Here is a 15,414-nt window from a genome sequence, read left to right as displayed (position 1 = left end):
AATTAGATTAAGGGCAGGCAAAAATAATCCTTGAAATATGGCTGACGGATTGGCCTGGATATCCTATCTGCACCAGCTCCTTACCACCAGTCACAGTCATCCACCATTCCTGAGGTGAATGTTATTATTTTACAAGGCTCCACCTTCATACTGACATCCAAGTTTGAATTATGACATTTTAATGTACAAAAATGTATCAATTTGAATACAATACAAACGAGCATGAATGCTGTATTCTGCGGTATTCCACGGTATTGTGTTGTAACGTGTCAGCAGACTGTAAGTCGCTTTGGATAAAAGCGTCTGCAAAATAAAGTAAAATAAAGTAAAGTAAAGTAAAGTAAAGTAAAGTAAAGTAAAGTAAATGGAATATACAACAGAAGGGTTGGAAGCAGCTTGACGTTCTGCGCGTGCATTATCCCTTCATTTGGCGCGTGCAATCATTTATCATTGTTTTATCATAACTCATCATAATTGTCGCCGTGCACAAGTGACCCGTATTTCCGAGCCGCCGCACCGGAAGGAGGCGAAGCCGGCAGGTAAAATACAGCGTCGCGGGCGAGTTGTTCTGAGAAAAGTTGCCCTTCGAGGTGAAAAGCTGTGAGTTCTTGATAAGAACTGAGTGCTTGTGTTAACTGCGCGCTTTTTCACGGCTAATGCGAATATTTCTTCATCCAATTGAAGTGCACCGAAGTAACGTTGCCAGCGTGCACCAAACCTTTGACTGATATTAAGCATGAATAATATTTGAAGGGTATGAGTGGCAACGGCAGGAAGGTCACAGTGTATGTGCGCACCCGACCCACCGCAAAGTTTGCACAAGAGTTCATTGAATATCTTCCAGACGGACAGGTATGGGACAGGCTCGTCTGAACAATGTGTTCCATTAAATAAGAAAAAGGGCAGTAAGATGCTCTCCATCTCCCAGACAGTGGTCCTACGTCAGAAGAAAGACTGCCGGAGGGGAGTGGTGAACAACCAGCTGTGCTCCTGGTCGTTCCACGTGGACGGGGTGCTGCACCATGCCCCCCAGGAGGAGGTGTACAACCGCGTGGCACGCCCCGTGGTCCTGGCTGCACTGGAGGGCTACAACGGTACAGCGATGATGAGCGTTTCATCCTCTGAGCTGGGAAAGTGTGAGATTATGGGGAACCACAGGGTCTCGCTGGCCACTTTATCTGTAACTGGGGTGTGGGGTAGGGTGGTAGTAGCCTTGTGGTAACACACTCGCCTGTGAACCAGAAGACCCAGGTTCAAATCCCACTTACTACCATTGTGTCCCTGAGCAAGACACTTAACCCTACGTTGCTCCAGGGGGGGGGACTGTCCCTGTAACTACTGATTGTAAATCGCTCTGGATAAGGGCCTCTGATAAATGCTGTAAATGTAAATGTGTTGCATTTATACATCAATCACAGCTGTTTCATGGAATTTTTTTTGCACAAACATTTGGAAAATATACAGTACAGGCCAAAAGTTTGGACACACCTTCTCAGTGGTGGCCTAGCAGTTAAGGAAGCGGCCCTGTAATCAGAAGGTTGCCGGTTCGAATCCCGAGCCGCCAAGGTGCCACTGAGGTGCCACTGAGCAAAACACCGTCCCCACACACTGCTCCCCGGGCGCCTGTCATGGCTGCCCACTGCTCACTCAGGGTGATGGGTTAAATGCAGAGGATAAATTTCACTGTGTGCACCGTGTGCTGTGCTGCTGTGTATCACATGTGACAATCACTTCACTTTAATTTAATCATTCAATGTGTTTTCTTTATTTTCATGACCATTTACATTGGTAGATTCTCACTGAAGGCATCAAAACTGTGAATGAACACATGTGGAGTTATGTACTTAACAAGAAAATAACTGAAAACATGTTTTACATTCTAGTTTCTTCAAAATAGCCGCCATTTGCTCTGATTACTGCTTTACACACTCTTGGCATTCTCTCGATGAGCTTCAAGAGGTTGTCACCTGAAATGGTTTTCCAACAGTCTTGAAGGAGTTCCCAGAGGTGTTTAGCACTTGTTGGCCCCTTTGCCTTCACTCTGCGGTCCAGCTCACCCCAAATCATCTGGATTGGGTTCAGGTCCGGTGACTTTGGAGGCCAGGTCTCCACTTTTTGTTAAGTACATAACTCCACGTGTTCATTCATAGTTTTGATGCCTTCAGTGAGAATCTACCAATGTAAATGGACACACCTTCACATTGAATGAGAAGGTGTGTCCAAACGTTTGACCTGTACTGTATATTTAAAAGGTCATGTGTTCATACAGCACACTACTTTTTTGCTCCAGGAACAATTATGTGTTTTGGTCAAACTGGAGCTGGAAAGACCTACACTATGACAGGAGCCACTGAAAGCTACAAACAGAGAGGAATAATTCCCAGAGCGTTGAAAGAGGTAGACCCATTCGTCGACCCCAGAAAGGGCAGACAGAGACATGGACAACTTTTTACTACTGATATGACAAAAACACGTATATATGATTTATTTGCATTTATGCATCACAGTCAAATGCTTGGTTCAAGGAGTCTTTCAACAGGTCTTCGCTGAGATAAAGCGTCGCCATGAAAGCACCATCACTGTGCGCTTATCATTCCTGGAGATTTACAATGAAACACTGGTAGATTTACTTCAGCCTGGGCATGGGGCCATGACGGTGGTGGAAGAACCAGGAGGTGGTGTATGCGTGAAGGGTCTGTCCCTGCATCCTGTTCACAATGAAGAGGATGCCCTAAACCTGCTGTTTGAGGTGAGATGGGTTTCATTGCTCTATGACCATGCAATAATTATGTTATTTTTATTTAATTGTACATAATATATGATATATAATACAGATTATGTACTAACAAAACTACAGCTTCACCATCTTCACCATTAAGTTTATTTTTAAAGGTGGAAATTCTACACTTCTGCATTTCATAAAATATTTTCCATTCTATATTCTAAATTTTATTTGAACTGTTATTTGTTCCTAAGGTAAATAATGCAGGTCTTTAAATACTATTAATGCATTGTCAGGGTGAAATGAGTCGCATCGTTGGAGATCACGCCCTCAACAGGAATTCATCCAGGTCTCACTGCATTTTCTCCATCTATACTGAGGTCAGACAATCATGTATGAGAATCATATATAATTCTAAACATTGTGTTCAATCGAAATAATAATGTATTTACTCTTTTTATAGTCTCGCTCAGAAACCTCATCAGATGCCAAATATGTATCTTCGAAAGTGAACCTGGTGGACCTTGCAGGTTCAGAAAGAGTTGAGTTGAGAATAAAAACATGTACATATGATGGACTGCCTTTTAAATAATTGTGACCTTCTCTTCTGGTCAGTCCGAGGGTCAGGTGCTGAAGGAAACCGTGTACATCAACAAATCGCTGTCTTTCCTGGAGCAGACCATCCTGGCCTTAACTGACCGCCGGAGAGAACATGTTCCCTACAGGCAGAGCAAACTGACCCATGCGCTCAAAGATTCACTGGGTAAATCTCATCATTTTTTTTCACAAGCAGCAAACCTTGTGGGTCACGTTCAGAGGTGGGTAGAGTAGCCAAAAAATTAGGAGTAGCGTTACACAAAAGTACTCAAGTAAAAGTATGGTGTTGTAAACCTACTCTTAGAAATATTTTTTTAACTCACGTTACTCAAGTAAATGAGTAAATGTAACCCGCCTCTGGTCACGTTGTTGGATTTTCCTACACACATCAGTGGTTCGCCACCTAAAACAGACCAGCCAGGATTTTGAGTAAATAATATATGTTTTAAATTCTGGTACAGAATGCCTCAAGTATTCTTCAAATGTTCAACAACTGGCTTTGATAACGTATGATTGAATGGTGAAATAGATCAGGATCCTTTAGCTGTTCTTGCTGTTTTCTAGGTGGGAACTGTAACATGGTGCTGGTGGCCAACATTTATGGAGAGGCTGCCCAGATTGAAGAAACGGTTACCAACAGCCTACATAAATTTACCCAAACATCTCTAGTGACATTTGTATTGCAATGTATTGAGGTGACCTCTAACCCCTTCTGCTAGGTCTCTACTCTGCGATTTGCCAGTAGAATGAAACGTGTTCAGATTGACCCGTCTGTCAATGAGCACATAGACCCAGTGGTGAGATACTTCTCTTTCTCCATTGTTTCTGGAGCATGCTGCCAACATAACTATACACCAGTTCCTTCAAAGTTGAGGTAGGAAAAGAAGCATATTGTAACTTATGAAGAGACACTACAGTAGAGTTCATTACAGTCTGTTCACTATAAGGGCAGTGGTGGCAAGGTGCCGTCCCCTCACACTGCTCTCCAGGCGTCCATCATGTCTAAGGGTAATGAGTTGAATGCAGAGGACACATTTTGTTGTGTGCATCATGTGCTGTGCCAAACAATCACTTTACAATAAGGTGTCATTGTCATTGTGACACACTGCTGCACAGCACACGGTGACACAATGAAATTTGTCCTCTGCTCTTAAGCATTGCTTTTTAAGCATTTGGTGAGCAGTGGGCAGCCATGTCAGGTCCCCAGGGAGCAGTGTGTGGGGACCGTACTTTGCTCATCTTGGCGGTTTGGTCTGTTTCTGTACCCGCTAGGTCACCACTGCCCCTAACGATTAGAACGTGGGGCTTCTACACCAGATATGAGCAATGGAACCACATGGCTAATGGAGTACCATGAGGCTATGTGCAGTGAGGCTAACAGATAACTAGCTGAACTAACTAGGACCTTTATGTCTTTGTACAGCTCCATGTTAAGAAACTTGAAAAGGAGATTCAGCTTCTGAAACAGGAGCTATACTTGCAGGATATAGTGGTAAGTCCATGCATTATGCAATGCTTTTGCTTACACTGAAAAGCATAGGCGCTCTGCAGCTGATCTGATGGCTTATCTGGATCTGTCACAGGCAAACCGGACAGGGATGTCTTATGATCGTCTGTCAGAGATCCAGGTAGCAGAAATCCGTTGGCAGGTCAAGAAGTATCTCGAAGGGAACTTGGCAGATATTAGTGTGAGATGAACCTGTCCTTTCACAAGGGGCTTCATAAAGACCTTGACACTGGTTTTTGAAGCAGAGCTTTGACTTCGCAGATTGGGAGCGTAAGACAGATCCAAGAGGTTTTTGCCCAGTTCAAACTCGCAATGCAGTGAGTAGAGTACTGCATTCTGGTTACTAACCTGTTGCAGTGGCTCTTTTGTTTTCATGATGCCAAGATGTGAAGATTCTTGATGAACATGCCATTAACTTTTCATTTTAGGGTGTATTTTAGGTTTTAGAAGTTCTATGAAAACCTTTGAGGTGTAGTAATAAACACTAGAATGTGTTTTGTGTTAAAGTTATTCCAACCTAAAGCCATCTTCTTGCACTGTTGTTACAGAGAACAGGAGCGAAAGGTAAGAGCTGAATTAAGTGTGAACACCACTGTTGAGGAGAAAACAGAGCCCACAGCAGAGGCAAGTGAATAAAAAAAAAAAAACATTTATAAAATACATGTTTTCTTGACCATTTCTTAGAGTCCTCTTTTCCATGCGTTCTATACCTAGCCTGGGGGAATGAAGGAAGGCATTGGAGAGGTTAAAGGTCAGGGGTTTGGACTAGAACTGGCAGGTTCAAATGAGAAGCATGTTGTGCATCGGACAAAAAAAGCTAAAGAAAACCAGTGAGTGAAAGACAAGACATGCTGTTTTTTTATTTTTGTTGATGCGCCATGATGTTTCAGATTTTGTGTTTGTAGAGCTGGTCGTGTGAAACAGGCTGAACCAGCTCTGACACAGAAAGAAGACCCTCTCTTGACTTCTGAGGGAGACACAGAAGGTCACAAACCAGAAAATAACAGACAGGAACCTCAAGGACTTTCAAGTACCTCCCTGACAGAGCAGAACAGACCTGAGTATGAGCTGCTGTGGTCTCATGTCAACCAGTCAGTTTGCCTGCACTACAGGTTTCCTTACCACCTTATTCATCCTTTCACTTTTATGAACAGCTCTCCTCCGTCTAAAGAGGAAGCATTTGAAGACTTTAAGCTTGAGCTGGGACTCGAGATCAACTGCATCCTGAAAGAGAACAAGGCCGTGCTTATTGAGTGCAGAACCAAACTGAAGATGCTGACAGATGGCGTGAATGCAGTCAAGAGAGAGATTGACAGCACGACCTCCATGCTGCAAAAGAGCCGCGAGCACAGGCAGAGCCGGGGTGTGTCAAAGACTCACACATACATGTGACTTTGACTGAATATTTTTACATTGTTGTACAAATAAAACATTTTTAAACTCTTCAAAGGAAGGAACTTTAGATTTTTTTCCACTCTTTGCTTTTATGATGTGGTGCAGAAATTATATTTGAAATGCATTTGACCTGCAGGTGAGTTCCTGAGTGAAGGGGAACCTGTCGTGGAGGAGGCGGAGCTAGCCCTGCTGTTGCAGCTGCGTGAACTGAGGACACGCTATCGGCACGAATACGAGGAGCTGTGCAGAACCAGGGCAGAGGTCAACTACTGCCAGAATCTGGTGGATCAGTGCAGGATACGCTTGCTTACAGGTAAAACAGAAACTAGCAGATACTAGACAGGGGCAGTGGTGGCCTAGCAGGTAAGGAAACCATCTGTAATAAGAAGGGTGCCGGTTCGAGTCCTGAAGCGCCAAGGTGTCACTGAGCAAAACACCGTCACCACATACTGGTCCCCGGGCGCCTGTCATGGCTGCCCACTGCTCACCAAGGGTGATGAGTTAAAAGCAGAGGACACATTTCATTGTGTCACCGTGTGCTGTGCTGCAGTGTTCCACAATGATAATCACTTCACTTTCACTGATACACAAAAATAATCATTTTCCAATTTTGTGTGTGTTCCAGATTTTGAAATCTGGTATAATGAATCATTCTTGCTGCCAGAGAAGGTGCAGGTCATTCTAAAATCAGGAGGTTCAATCCGTCCCGGCCTGGTGCCCGTTAAGGAGGCCTTAGCTTTGGTCAGTAAGATTGGCCTTATGTTCTCAACTCCTGAGCTTTCATTTGTTTCCGATGTTTGAAGCAACTTTCCAACTCGAGACCGCATGGCCTTGATTGCATGGTTTATATCATGTCAGAAACATTGATGCTCTTGTGGGTTTTCCTCTTTGCTAGGAGGAAGATGAACAGAACCAGTACCCGCAGCTGCATTATGAGCAGGCAGCTGGAAGCTTCAGTGCAATTGCTTTCTACAACGCTAACAGGAAATTGCACAGGGTAAGTGAAAACATGTTCACTGACTCACAATTTTGTACAATTTGGAAGTTACTGATATTCTTTGTATGTGTGCGTCCCATCCCTGTAGAGAAGCAGCAACAGGGTCGTGTCCCAGACTCGATCCTTCAGGAAGCACAGCCGAGGACCAGGCATCAAGCTGCCTGAGAGCTGAGGGTCCATCGTTACCACAGTCAAAATATCAGTGAGATATCAGTCTGCATACAACAGGGAGAGATGGGTCCCGGTCCAGAAGTGGCTTCTAAACACACCATTTAAGTTACTGACATGCATGATAAACTGACTCACCAGTATATTAAAACATTATTTTGTTTTGAATCTGTTTCATAATGCAGCATTGTGCCAGGATGACTGTCCCTGTAACTACTGATTGTAAGTCGCTCTGAGTAACGGCATCTGGGGTAGTGGTGGCCTAGCAGTTAAGGAAGTGGCCTAGCAGTTAATGAGAAGGTTGCCGGTTTGAATCCTGATCCACCAAGGTGCCACTGAGGTGCCACTGAGCAAAGCACCGTCCCCACACACTGCTCCCCGGGCACCTGTCATGGCTGCCCACTGCTCTCTAAGGGTGATGGGATAAATGCAGAGTACAAATTTCACTGTGTGCTGCTGTGTATCACAATGACAATCACTTCACTTTCATCCTCATTACATGCCAGAAATGTAAAGAACCACATGTGTGTGAAGAGGTCCAGCATAAGAGGTTTTTGAGTACGAGAAATACAAAAACAACCTTCATCTTATTAAATGAAAAGTAAACTTTATTATTCCTGAACCACAAAATAGAATTCTTTGGTTGTACAAATTCACTAGTTACAGTCTTCAATGAACTCTAATCCCTGCCCTTTAACCTCCCACCCCTTAATAAAATAAAATAAAATAAAATAAAAAACACAACCCCCACTCCTTCTAAGGAGATTTCCAGACAATAGCCAAAACTTGAATTATTCTGGATTGGGGGAAAAATTAATCCCATTAGTTTAACAAAAATCAGTTCAACCCAAATATTTAATTAACAAAGAAAATTTGTGGTCACCCACGCAAAACTCAAGATGACACAAAAAGCTAATATTAGTCAGAATTAAATTACAAAAGGCTAAAATTAGTCAAAATTAAATTCTAAGAAACAAAGCCCTCTGATTCCCCTATGTGTGCTGCAAAGCAGAGACAAGACTGAGAAAAAAAATACAATTGAGTTTAAGCCTCCCTTAGCAGAGAGAAATAATGCACTATGCCAATGTACAAGCAGGGAAGCAGCCAGTCAAGACAGCAGTGTAGGTGATCTTAGCGCAGACTGGCTCAGATTACTCAAATATTAACTTTTTTTTTTCATTAAAAATCAACAATATTTTTTCCACATCGTATTTATACACTATTCACACAATAATAAGCATTTCAGTGGCTTTTGATTTAAATTAACAAATGTTGATAAGAAAAATATAAAAAACAGAAAACACCCTCTACCTTTGTGAGCCTGGAGAATCCCCATAGACTACAAGTGTTTCAGTCCCACCCTCTCCTACACATCCAGTATTTCAAATATTAACCTAAATAAGTATTAAAAATGGTACCACAAACAGAGATGAGAAGGTATGTGGGTATGTGTGTGTGTGTGTAGTCAAATAAAAACTACAGTATGTTATCTGTAATTGAACTTGTGTGTACAACAGTATGTAAGTATGCATGCGCTGACTTGTATGCTGTGGCTCTCTGGACTGGGAATGATCAGGATATGTACACTAATGTCGTCCAGGAGAAATTATGTACTCTGGTTCAAACAACACAGACTTGGACCAGTTTGTCAATCAAATCCAAGTCACACAACTGTTGCCAGTGGTCCATCCCAGTCATTACAAGATGAAGGTCCACTACATCAATTACATATCTTTAATAAGAAAATAAATACTGAGGGGGATCTCAGCGAATGCATTAAACTCAAACGTTTATAAATGATTACATTCATTTGTGTTACTTCAAAGTGTACTACAATTTCGCTTATGATATTTTTTGATATGAATTTAAAGCTTCAGGAGAAGAACTCAAGACCAAAAATAGGTGGACAAGAAAAATCTTCTTTACAATAAGTAATTAGTATAATTCAGTAATTCAAACCTTTCACCCAGTTTAATAGTCCAAATATCTGATAAATCTGAGGTAAATGGTGTATCCAAAAACACAACCACTTTTTAGATTAATGAACCTAAATGAACATTAAGTTAAAACAATAAATTACATCAAGTTTAAAAGTTGAATGTGAGAATAGGGCTAATGTAAGGCAGTGAAGGTAGCAGTGCTCTCTTGCCAAACAAAAATCCTCGTTATCATAAAGGTTAATATAAAAGTGACTACTAATCTTTATTCTGCTTTATTCTTCAGTGTTTTGCAAAAGAAATTAAATGTGCAGCCTTATGAAAGAGACATGGATAAAATCATTAAAATCAAAAACTAAAAGCCTGACGATGGGTGTTGGTGGACCTGAAGCAGCATGAAGTTTGACTACAGATGCTCCTGTTTTCCATGCCAACATGTGACTGTAAAGGCAAGACTGGTGTGCAGCAGAGGGTGGGGGAGCACAGCGTTTCCATGGAAACCAGCCTCTATGTTGAAAGGTCGGCACTGTAGTGATATTCAGCACTGTAAATGAGCTGGATTAAAAACTGGTGGTGGTGCTCTGATGTGCAAGCCAGTATATAATTGCTTCTCCTAGAGTTTGTGTGTGTGCATGGTCATGTGGGCACTGCTGCCTCCAAGCTGCGACGGGCTTGTCGGAGTTTGCGCTTGTTGCTGTAGACGGCCATCTCCTCCAGCGCAGAGTTAACTGGCGAGCAGACCTCCATATCTGTTCCTAGAGCTGCTGAGGCACAGGGTGGTGGGAAAGGGAGAGAAGTTAACATCCAAGAGAAGAGAGGGCCCACTGCTACACTTCAACATGTCCCAGTAGCAAAGCCAAGAGAAAGGAATGCTAAAACAAGCGGTTAATGCAGCTGAGGGAACCCTATGAACCGAAGGAGTTTCTCGCTTCCCCTGCATTAGGATTCAAGGTGGTTGAGCAAATTCAGATGATTAGCATGATGAGTATCACTGGTCAGGTACTACACTTTTATCCTTCTTTCCATATGACAAATCACTCGCTTACGATCATACCAAAGTGGAAATCTTCACACTATTATGGAGTAGAAGTGTCTATTGTCAATCAAACATGCATATTATAATATTAGCATCACACCAAAAGTTTTACCCAGAGAGGAGGCCTGTACACAGGATTCCATGTTAAAATGTTGAATTTTAAGAGCGTGGTTATGAGCATTGTGGGCAAAACCAGCTCCACATCCCCTTGGGTAAATGTGTAAAGCAAATAACACCTGATCAGTGCAGCTGCAGTAAACAGGAGAGCTACCTGAAATGACCCAGCACACCCCAAAACCAAGAAGGAGAAACAGAACCCCCCCAAGCCTGGATGTTGTTAATAAACAGCAAAACGCACAAATGCTTTGAGATCTAAGGGTGGTTTTTTTTTTTTGTTTTTTTACTAAACATGCCAGTGAGCAGCAGGATGCACACACCCTTTCCCACCCCCTCCCACACACACAAAAATGCCATACCCAAATTAGAGTCTCAATTATCCCAGGACGTCACCTGTATTCAGGGGGGATGAGAACAATGAGACACATTAAGACAACCCCCTGATTACATGAAAAACCCCGCGAGACCTTTATGTTGTCCAGTTGCCTGTGAACATGGAGGTGAATTTACCTGGGGAGGTGGAGCTATCGTCCGTGTAGCAGATATCACTAACTGTGCCTGGGGACTGAAAAGAGAAAGAAAAACATTTGTGGGTTAGAAGGATGCATGGGAGGACGGGGTAACTCACAATGCCACCACACCGGGAGCAGCCCACGGTGCCCAGGGTTGATGCGAGCACACTAGACCCCCTAGGACAGGGTTAGAAGGGCTGAGATGGTTAGTTCATCAGTCAGAGACACCAATCCATCCAGTACACCACAGTGACAAGGCCATCGACACAACACAGACCACACTCATGCACAGCAGCGGGTGAAAATACTGCTCATCGGGGTTACGATATTGTTCTAGGCTTCTAGGATTTCTCTTCTCTTTCAAGGAACTTTACATGGAAAAACAAGGACTAAAAACAACTTATAAAAGTAGAAATGACTTCTGTGACACTGCTTTAAAAGTGAAAATCTGAATATTCAGAAATTACACCGTAAAAACAGTCACAACTGTGACAGCATCCCAGCTATAGCTTTAGGTTTGCTTAAATGCTCCCAATAGCAGGAAAAATAAATAGATGAATACATAACAATGAACATTTAAAAAAGTGGTGTATATAGTAGCATTCCTGCAATTCCTCCAGTATCAATGACCCATCATCAGCTCACTGGGAACAAACAAATATGTTCAAACTCTGCAAAAAGAGATCAGCATGTGGCACCTGAACTACACACAAAGAGCAAGCAACAAATTCAGAATTTCAGTTGGATTTTTTTCCAACACAAATAAATTCAAAAACAGCACTACCACTTCACAAGCAATGACTGAAAGTGAGGGACATTATCAGCAGTATTGTGGTGGAGCCCTATAGAAAATCAGTGCACACATTACGACATTGAACGTTTAACTGAAACTTCATATTCTGGTGATGTAGAATACTGAAATCAAGACAACATTTTCAGGTCTCAATACTTAACTGAATTTTTTTTTCCAATGGCTGATCAAACAATAGTTCCAAATGGAAGCAGCCACAGCAGTCAACATGAGCTTTATTGATATAGATCTGCATTAGAATAGCTACATTCATCCTCTAATAATGAAAAAGATCCATAATGTGGTCATCTTTTTACTAAAATAATGTTCCATGCATAGAAATGACCAGATTGACTAGTCTTGATTTCAACTTTTCCATAAACAGAATGTAAACCCTCAGCAAACCTCTGAAAATCCATCAAACATCATCCCACCAATATCAAGCCGAACCAGCAACTTCAACACAAAACATGACTCCTGCTCCCAAATCACCCTCCTCCACATGCCTGTTCTCTTAATCTCCTCTCACTGAATCTCAACAGACTTCTGACCCAAACCAGGTGTGTATAAATCCAGCACCTGACCTCCAAAGGTGCCTTACACTAGACCAGGAGTCGGAAACCTTTATCACTCAAAGAGCCATTTAGACCCAGTTTCCACAAAAGAGAAAGCACCAGGAGCCACAAATACTTTTTGACATGAAAAATTAAGAGGACACTGAAGATAATATATTTTTTACAAAAAAAAAACAACAAGGCTAGTGTGTTGCTTGTGAAATTATATTTATGCAAATAAAATAGTTATGGGGGTGAGGAGGGCCTGGGGGTTCGCGAACATTGCATGTGTGTGAATGCATGGCTCTAGAGTGCAAACAATTTGGTCGTACATGCGACCTAATTTCTCAATGGTGCAGCTACAAACAGGAAAAAAAAGTCACACCGGAGCAACCAGCTGTTCGGGGGAAACAAAAGTTGCTAAATCTGAAAGCCCATATCATATTCTAACCAATCAGAGATGGTGAAGGGCGGGGCCTGTTTTTGATTGGCTGTGGATATTCCTGCACATCTGAAAGAGCATGTGCTGCAGGCAGACAGAGGTGAGTAGCCTGGACCTGTCAGACAGAGTGGATGCAGACTCGGATTAAAGCTTTCAATCGGCCCTTAAAGTTAGACCCTATCCAGAAAAGTACAGCTTTTTAAAGGCCTGAAACAGACATTATTGTGGCGCCGGATGTCGGCTAAACGTACTTTTTTTTCCAGTGCAACCAAAATGTTAAAAAAAAAAAAAAAAAAAAGTATTTTTCCCCCGCCTCAACATCCGTTTTTTTATTAACAAGAATATGCGTGACGTAACGAATGTTTAATTACCCAGACAAGGTCTAAAAACCTGGCCGGACATGTTCAAGGAAAAGAGGAGATCTGGGCCCAGTTGTTCAAATTTAGTCTGGATAAAAATCTGGAAAACCCTATCCCTGGATTTAGAAAACCCTTGTTTTGCCATCCAGGATCTGGATCACTTATCAAAGTTCAGGAATTTCAGGATGACTACATTCGGTTTACTAGTGCAAGAAAATGAAACAGAAAACGTGGGTGGTAGTGGACTAGTGCAGTGGTCCCCACCTTCCCAGGGTCAGGTTACCAAAATTATATTAGTACACAATAAATGTATAAATTCCCAATAGCACACCCCAAACTCTCTATAATCTTGTTTTCTATATATATTAGAGCTGTAAATCTTGGTTTTCATTTCAGCCACCGTCATCAGGTGATGCGTTTTAATAATCTTGAGAGATGCCAAGGAGGTGAAATGGAGGCAGGCATCTAGTGATTATATTTTAAACCCGCACATTTCCTTTTCCTCAGTCTCAGTCACAGTTTCAATCCACACTTACTACCATTGTGTCCCTAAGTAAGACACTTAACTATGAGTGTCTTCAGGAGGACTATCGCAGTAACTAAGGATTGTATCTCATTTTCATTTCTGGATATTGTCCTTTTCATTAAAATACAATGGACCGTATTTTTTGTTAAAATTTTGTTTTAGGACAGATTGTTCACAGGCATTTTTCCCCATTACTTTCATGAAAGGCGTCATGTCTTATTTCTTACTTTATTTTCACTGCCACCATCATAAATACTGAGGGGGATCTCAACAACTGTACCAAATATAAATAAATGATATGTCAGCAAATATGCTTTTGTAAACAATTTTCAAGTTTTACTTGCCTGAAATTTGCACTGAATCCTCCCTTGTTGGGATCAGGATTATCCTGATTTTAGCAAATATATCCAAATTCACACACAAACGTTTGAACACAGAATGAAGGCTTGATCCAGATTAAAACTAAAATTGGATTAGGTGATCTGATCTGAATTCAGAATCCCTCTGAACAACCCATTTTCAAGATTCAATCAAACCTGTTATTCGAAATCCGAAACAACTGGACCTGGTGACCCTAATTTAGTGGTATTATGCAAACTCTATACAATTTACTTATTAAATTAAAGATGAACAGCTCTGGTCGGGTGGTGGGCACGTGTCATATTTTGAGCGACAAAAAAATGAAACACATTGCATGTTAATGTTACAAGGTCACAATAATCTTCAATCTACATTTGAAAAAGATAATAAAAATAAAATACACTTAAATTATTATTTATTTCCCGAAGCCAGAGGGAGCCGCAGTGTAAGGATAAAAGAGCCGCGGGTTGCCGACCCCTGGGTCTGTGTACCACTGGTGCTATACCAGCGGTTAAAATGCAGTGTAGGTGTTTTTCCTTACGCCGTCTCACGTGCTGTGCGTCGGACTGCAGTACTGGCAGCCAGTCTCATACCCGGTCTCATACACACAGCAACGCTTACTGCCACCAGTTTAGTTGTGAGCTGGAAAATGATTGGTGAAGTGAGTGGATGTGAGTGAGGAAGTGGAGGAAGAGCGCCGCATGAGGGGAAAGTCTTTAGAGTAAAGAATTTAACCAAATGCTGGATTAGTATAGCCCCATGTTTCTCTACATGTATTTACTAAACTAAGTAAATGAAGGTTTCTTCACCAAAAACACATAATGTAGTCAAAGCGGGGGAGAAATGGAAACTGCTGACAGAAGAGGAACTCTGCAGCCAAAAGAAATTTGCGACTAGTCACATAAAAAAATTGACCACTCTCTTTATCGAGTTGGAGGCCCAGTCACACTTAATGTTTCAGGAGGCCAGAGGAGGGGGAGAGGAAGCCAGGAGAGATGGTCACCAAGGGAGAGACGAGTTAATGTTGGGAGGTCTGGAAGGGCTGGGCATGCAGGCAATACCTGGATGTCGTATACAGGTTTGGAAGAAGGAATGGCAGCAAACTGTCGGTAGTCAAACTTCTTTTCTGACAGGGACTAGAAGGACAGTAAACAGGAGTGAGCGGTACAGGGAAAAAAAAAAAAGGAGGAAGAGGAGCAAGAGGGATACCAAAGATAAAGAGAGTGCCAGATAAAGGAGGTAAAATCAACTGAGAAATAAAGAAAGAAAAGAAAGACAGTAGAGGGTGGAATCTGGATATAAGTGGCAGGATGAGAGTGTGATGGCAGCCAGTTGCTAAAACAACTGCTTTATGAAGGAATGAACATCCATGGGAAGAAGTGCGACTAAAATTAA

At 42.0% G+C, this 15,414-nt stretch overlaps 2 protein-coding genes across 24 annotated transcripts in view; one reads left to right on the top strand and one right to left on the bottom strand.

Moving 5' to 3' along the window:
- The first annotated feature begins 103 nt into the window (after window positions 1-103).
- kif9 (kinesin family member 9) lies at window positions 104-7,554 on the top strand. Its single transcript, XM_028970302.1, has 21 exons — window positions 104-114; window positions 754-852; window positions 929-1,094; window positions 2,291-2,397; window positions 2,540-2,749; window positions 3,019-3,102; window positions 3,186-3,263; window positions 3,338-3,485; window positions 3,884-3,948; window positions 4,039-4,116; window positions 4,743-4,811; window positions 4,903-5,007; window positions 5,088-5,143; window positions 5,375-5,450; window positions 5,541-5,656; window positions 5,732-5,887; window positions 5,981-6,189; window positions 6,358-6,534; window positions 6,847-6,962; window positions 7,117-7,218; window positions 7,307-7,554. The coding sequence occupies exons 2-21, from the start codon at window positions 757-759 to the stop codon at window positions 7,388-7,390; spliced, it is 2,298 nt and encodes a 765-aa protein (XP_028826135.1). The 5' UTR covers window positions 104-114; window positions 754-756; the 3' UTR covers window positions 7,391-7,554.
- Window positions 7,555-7,976: 422 nt separating this feature from the next.
- The window catches only part of scrib (scribble planar cell polarity protein), a 60,988-nt gene continuing 53,550 nt past the window's right edge, over window positions 7,977-15,414 (bottom strand). For 14 of the 23 annotated variants that reach the window (XM_028959904.1, XM_028960035.1, XM_028960052.1 and 11 more), the window contains 3 exons: window positions 15,081-15,155; window positions 10,987-11,041; window positions 7,977-10,087 (listed from right to left, as the gene is read on the bottom strand). In XM_028959904.1, the coding sequence (XP_028815737.1) occupies window positions 9,960-10,087; window positions 10,987-11,041; window positions 15,081-15,155 (258 nt within the window). In that variant the 3' untranslated portion in view covers window positions 7,977-9,959. Of the gene's footprint in view, window positions 10,088-10,835; window positions 10,870-10,986; window positions 11,042-15,080; window positions 15,156-15,414 lie in introns of all 23 variants that reach the window. The other 9 variants (XM_028959913.1, XM_028960096.1, XM_028959992.1 and 6 more) reach the window with 7 other exon arrangements.

Source organism: Denticeps clupeoides, chromosome 2 (assembly GCF_900700375.1).
Source record: "Denticeps clupeoides chromosome 2, fDenClu1.1, whole genome shotgun sequence".
NCBI lineage: Eukaryota > Metazoa > Chordata > Actinopteri > Clupeiformes > Denticipitidae > Denticeps > Denticeps clupeoides.
This window is presented reverse-complemented; position numbering and strand designations above follow the sequence as displayed.

Excerpts from the sequence above, each read along its gene's own strand:
- kif9 (XM_028970302.1), top strand. The coding sequence starts at position 757 with ATGAGTGGCAACGGCAGGAAGGTCACAGTGTATGTGCGCACCCGACCC. Across the intron at positions 2,398-2,539 it reads TTCCCAGAGCGTTGAAAGAG|GTCTTCGCTGAGATAAAGCG; the intron begins GTAGACCCATTC and ends GTCTTTCAACAG. Across the intron at positions 4,812-4,902 it reads TATACTTGCAGGATATAGTG|GCAAACCGGACAGGGATGTC; the intron begins GTAAGTCCATGC and ends GATCTGTCACAG.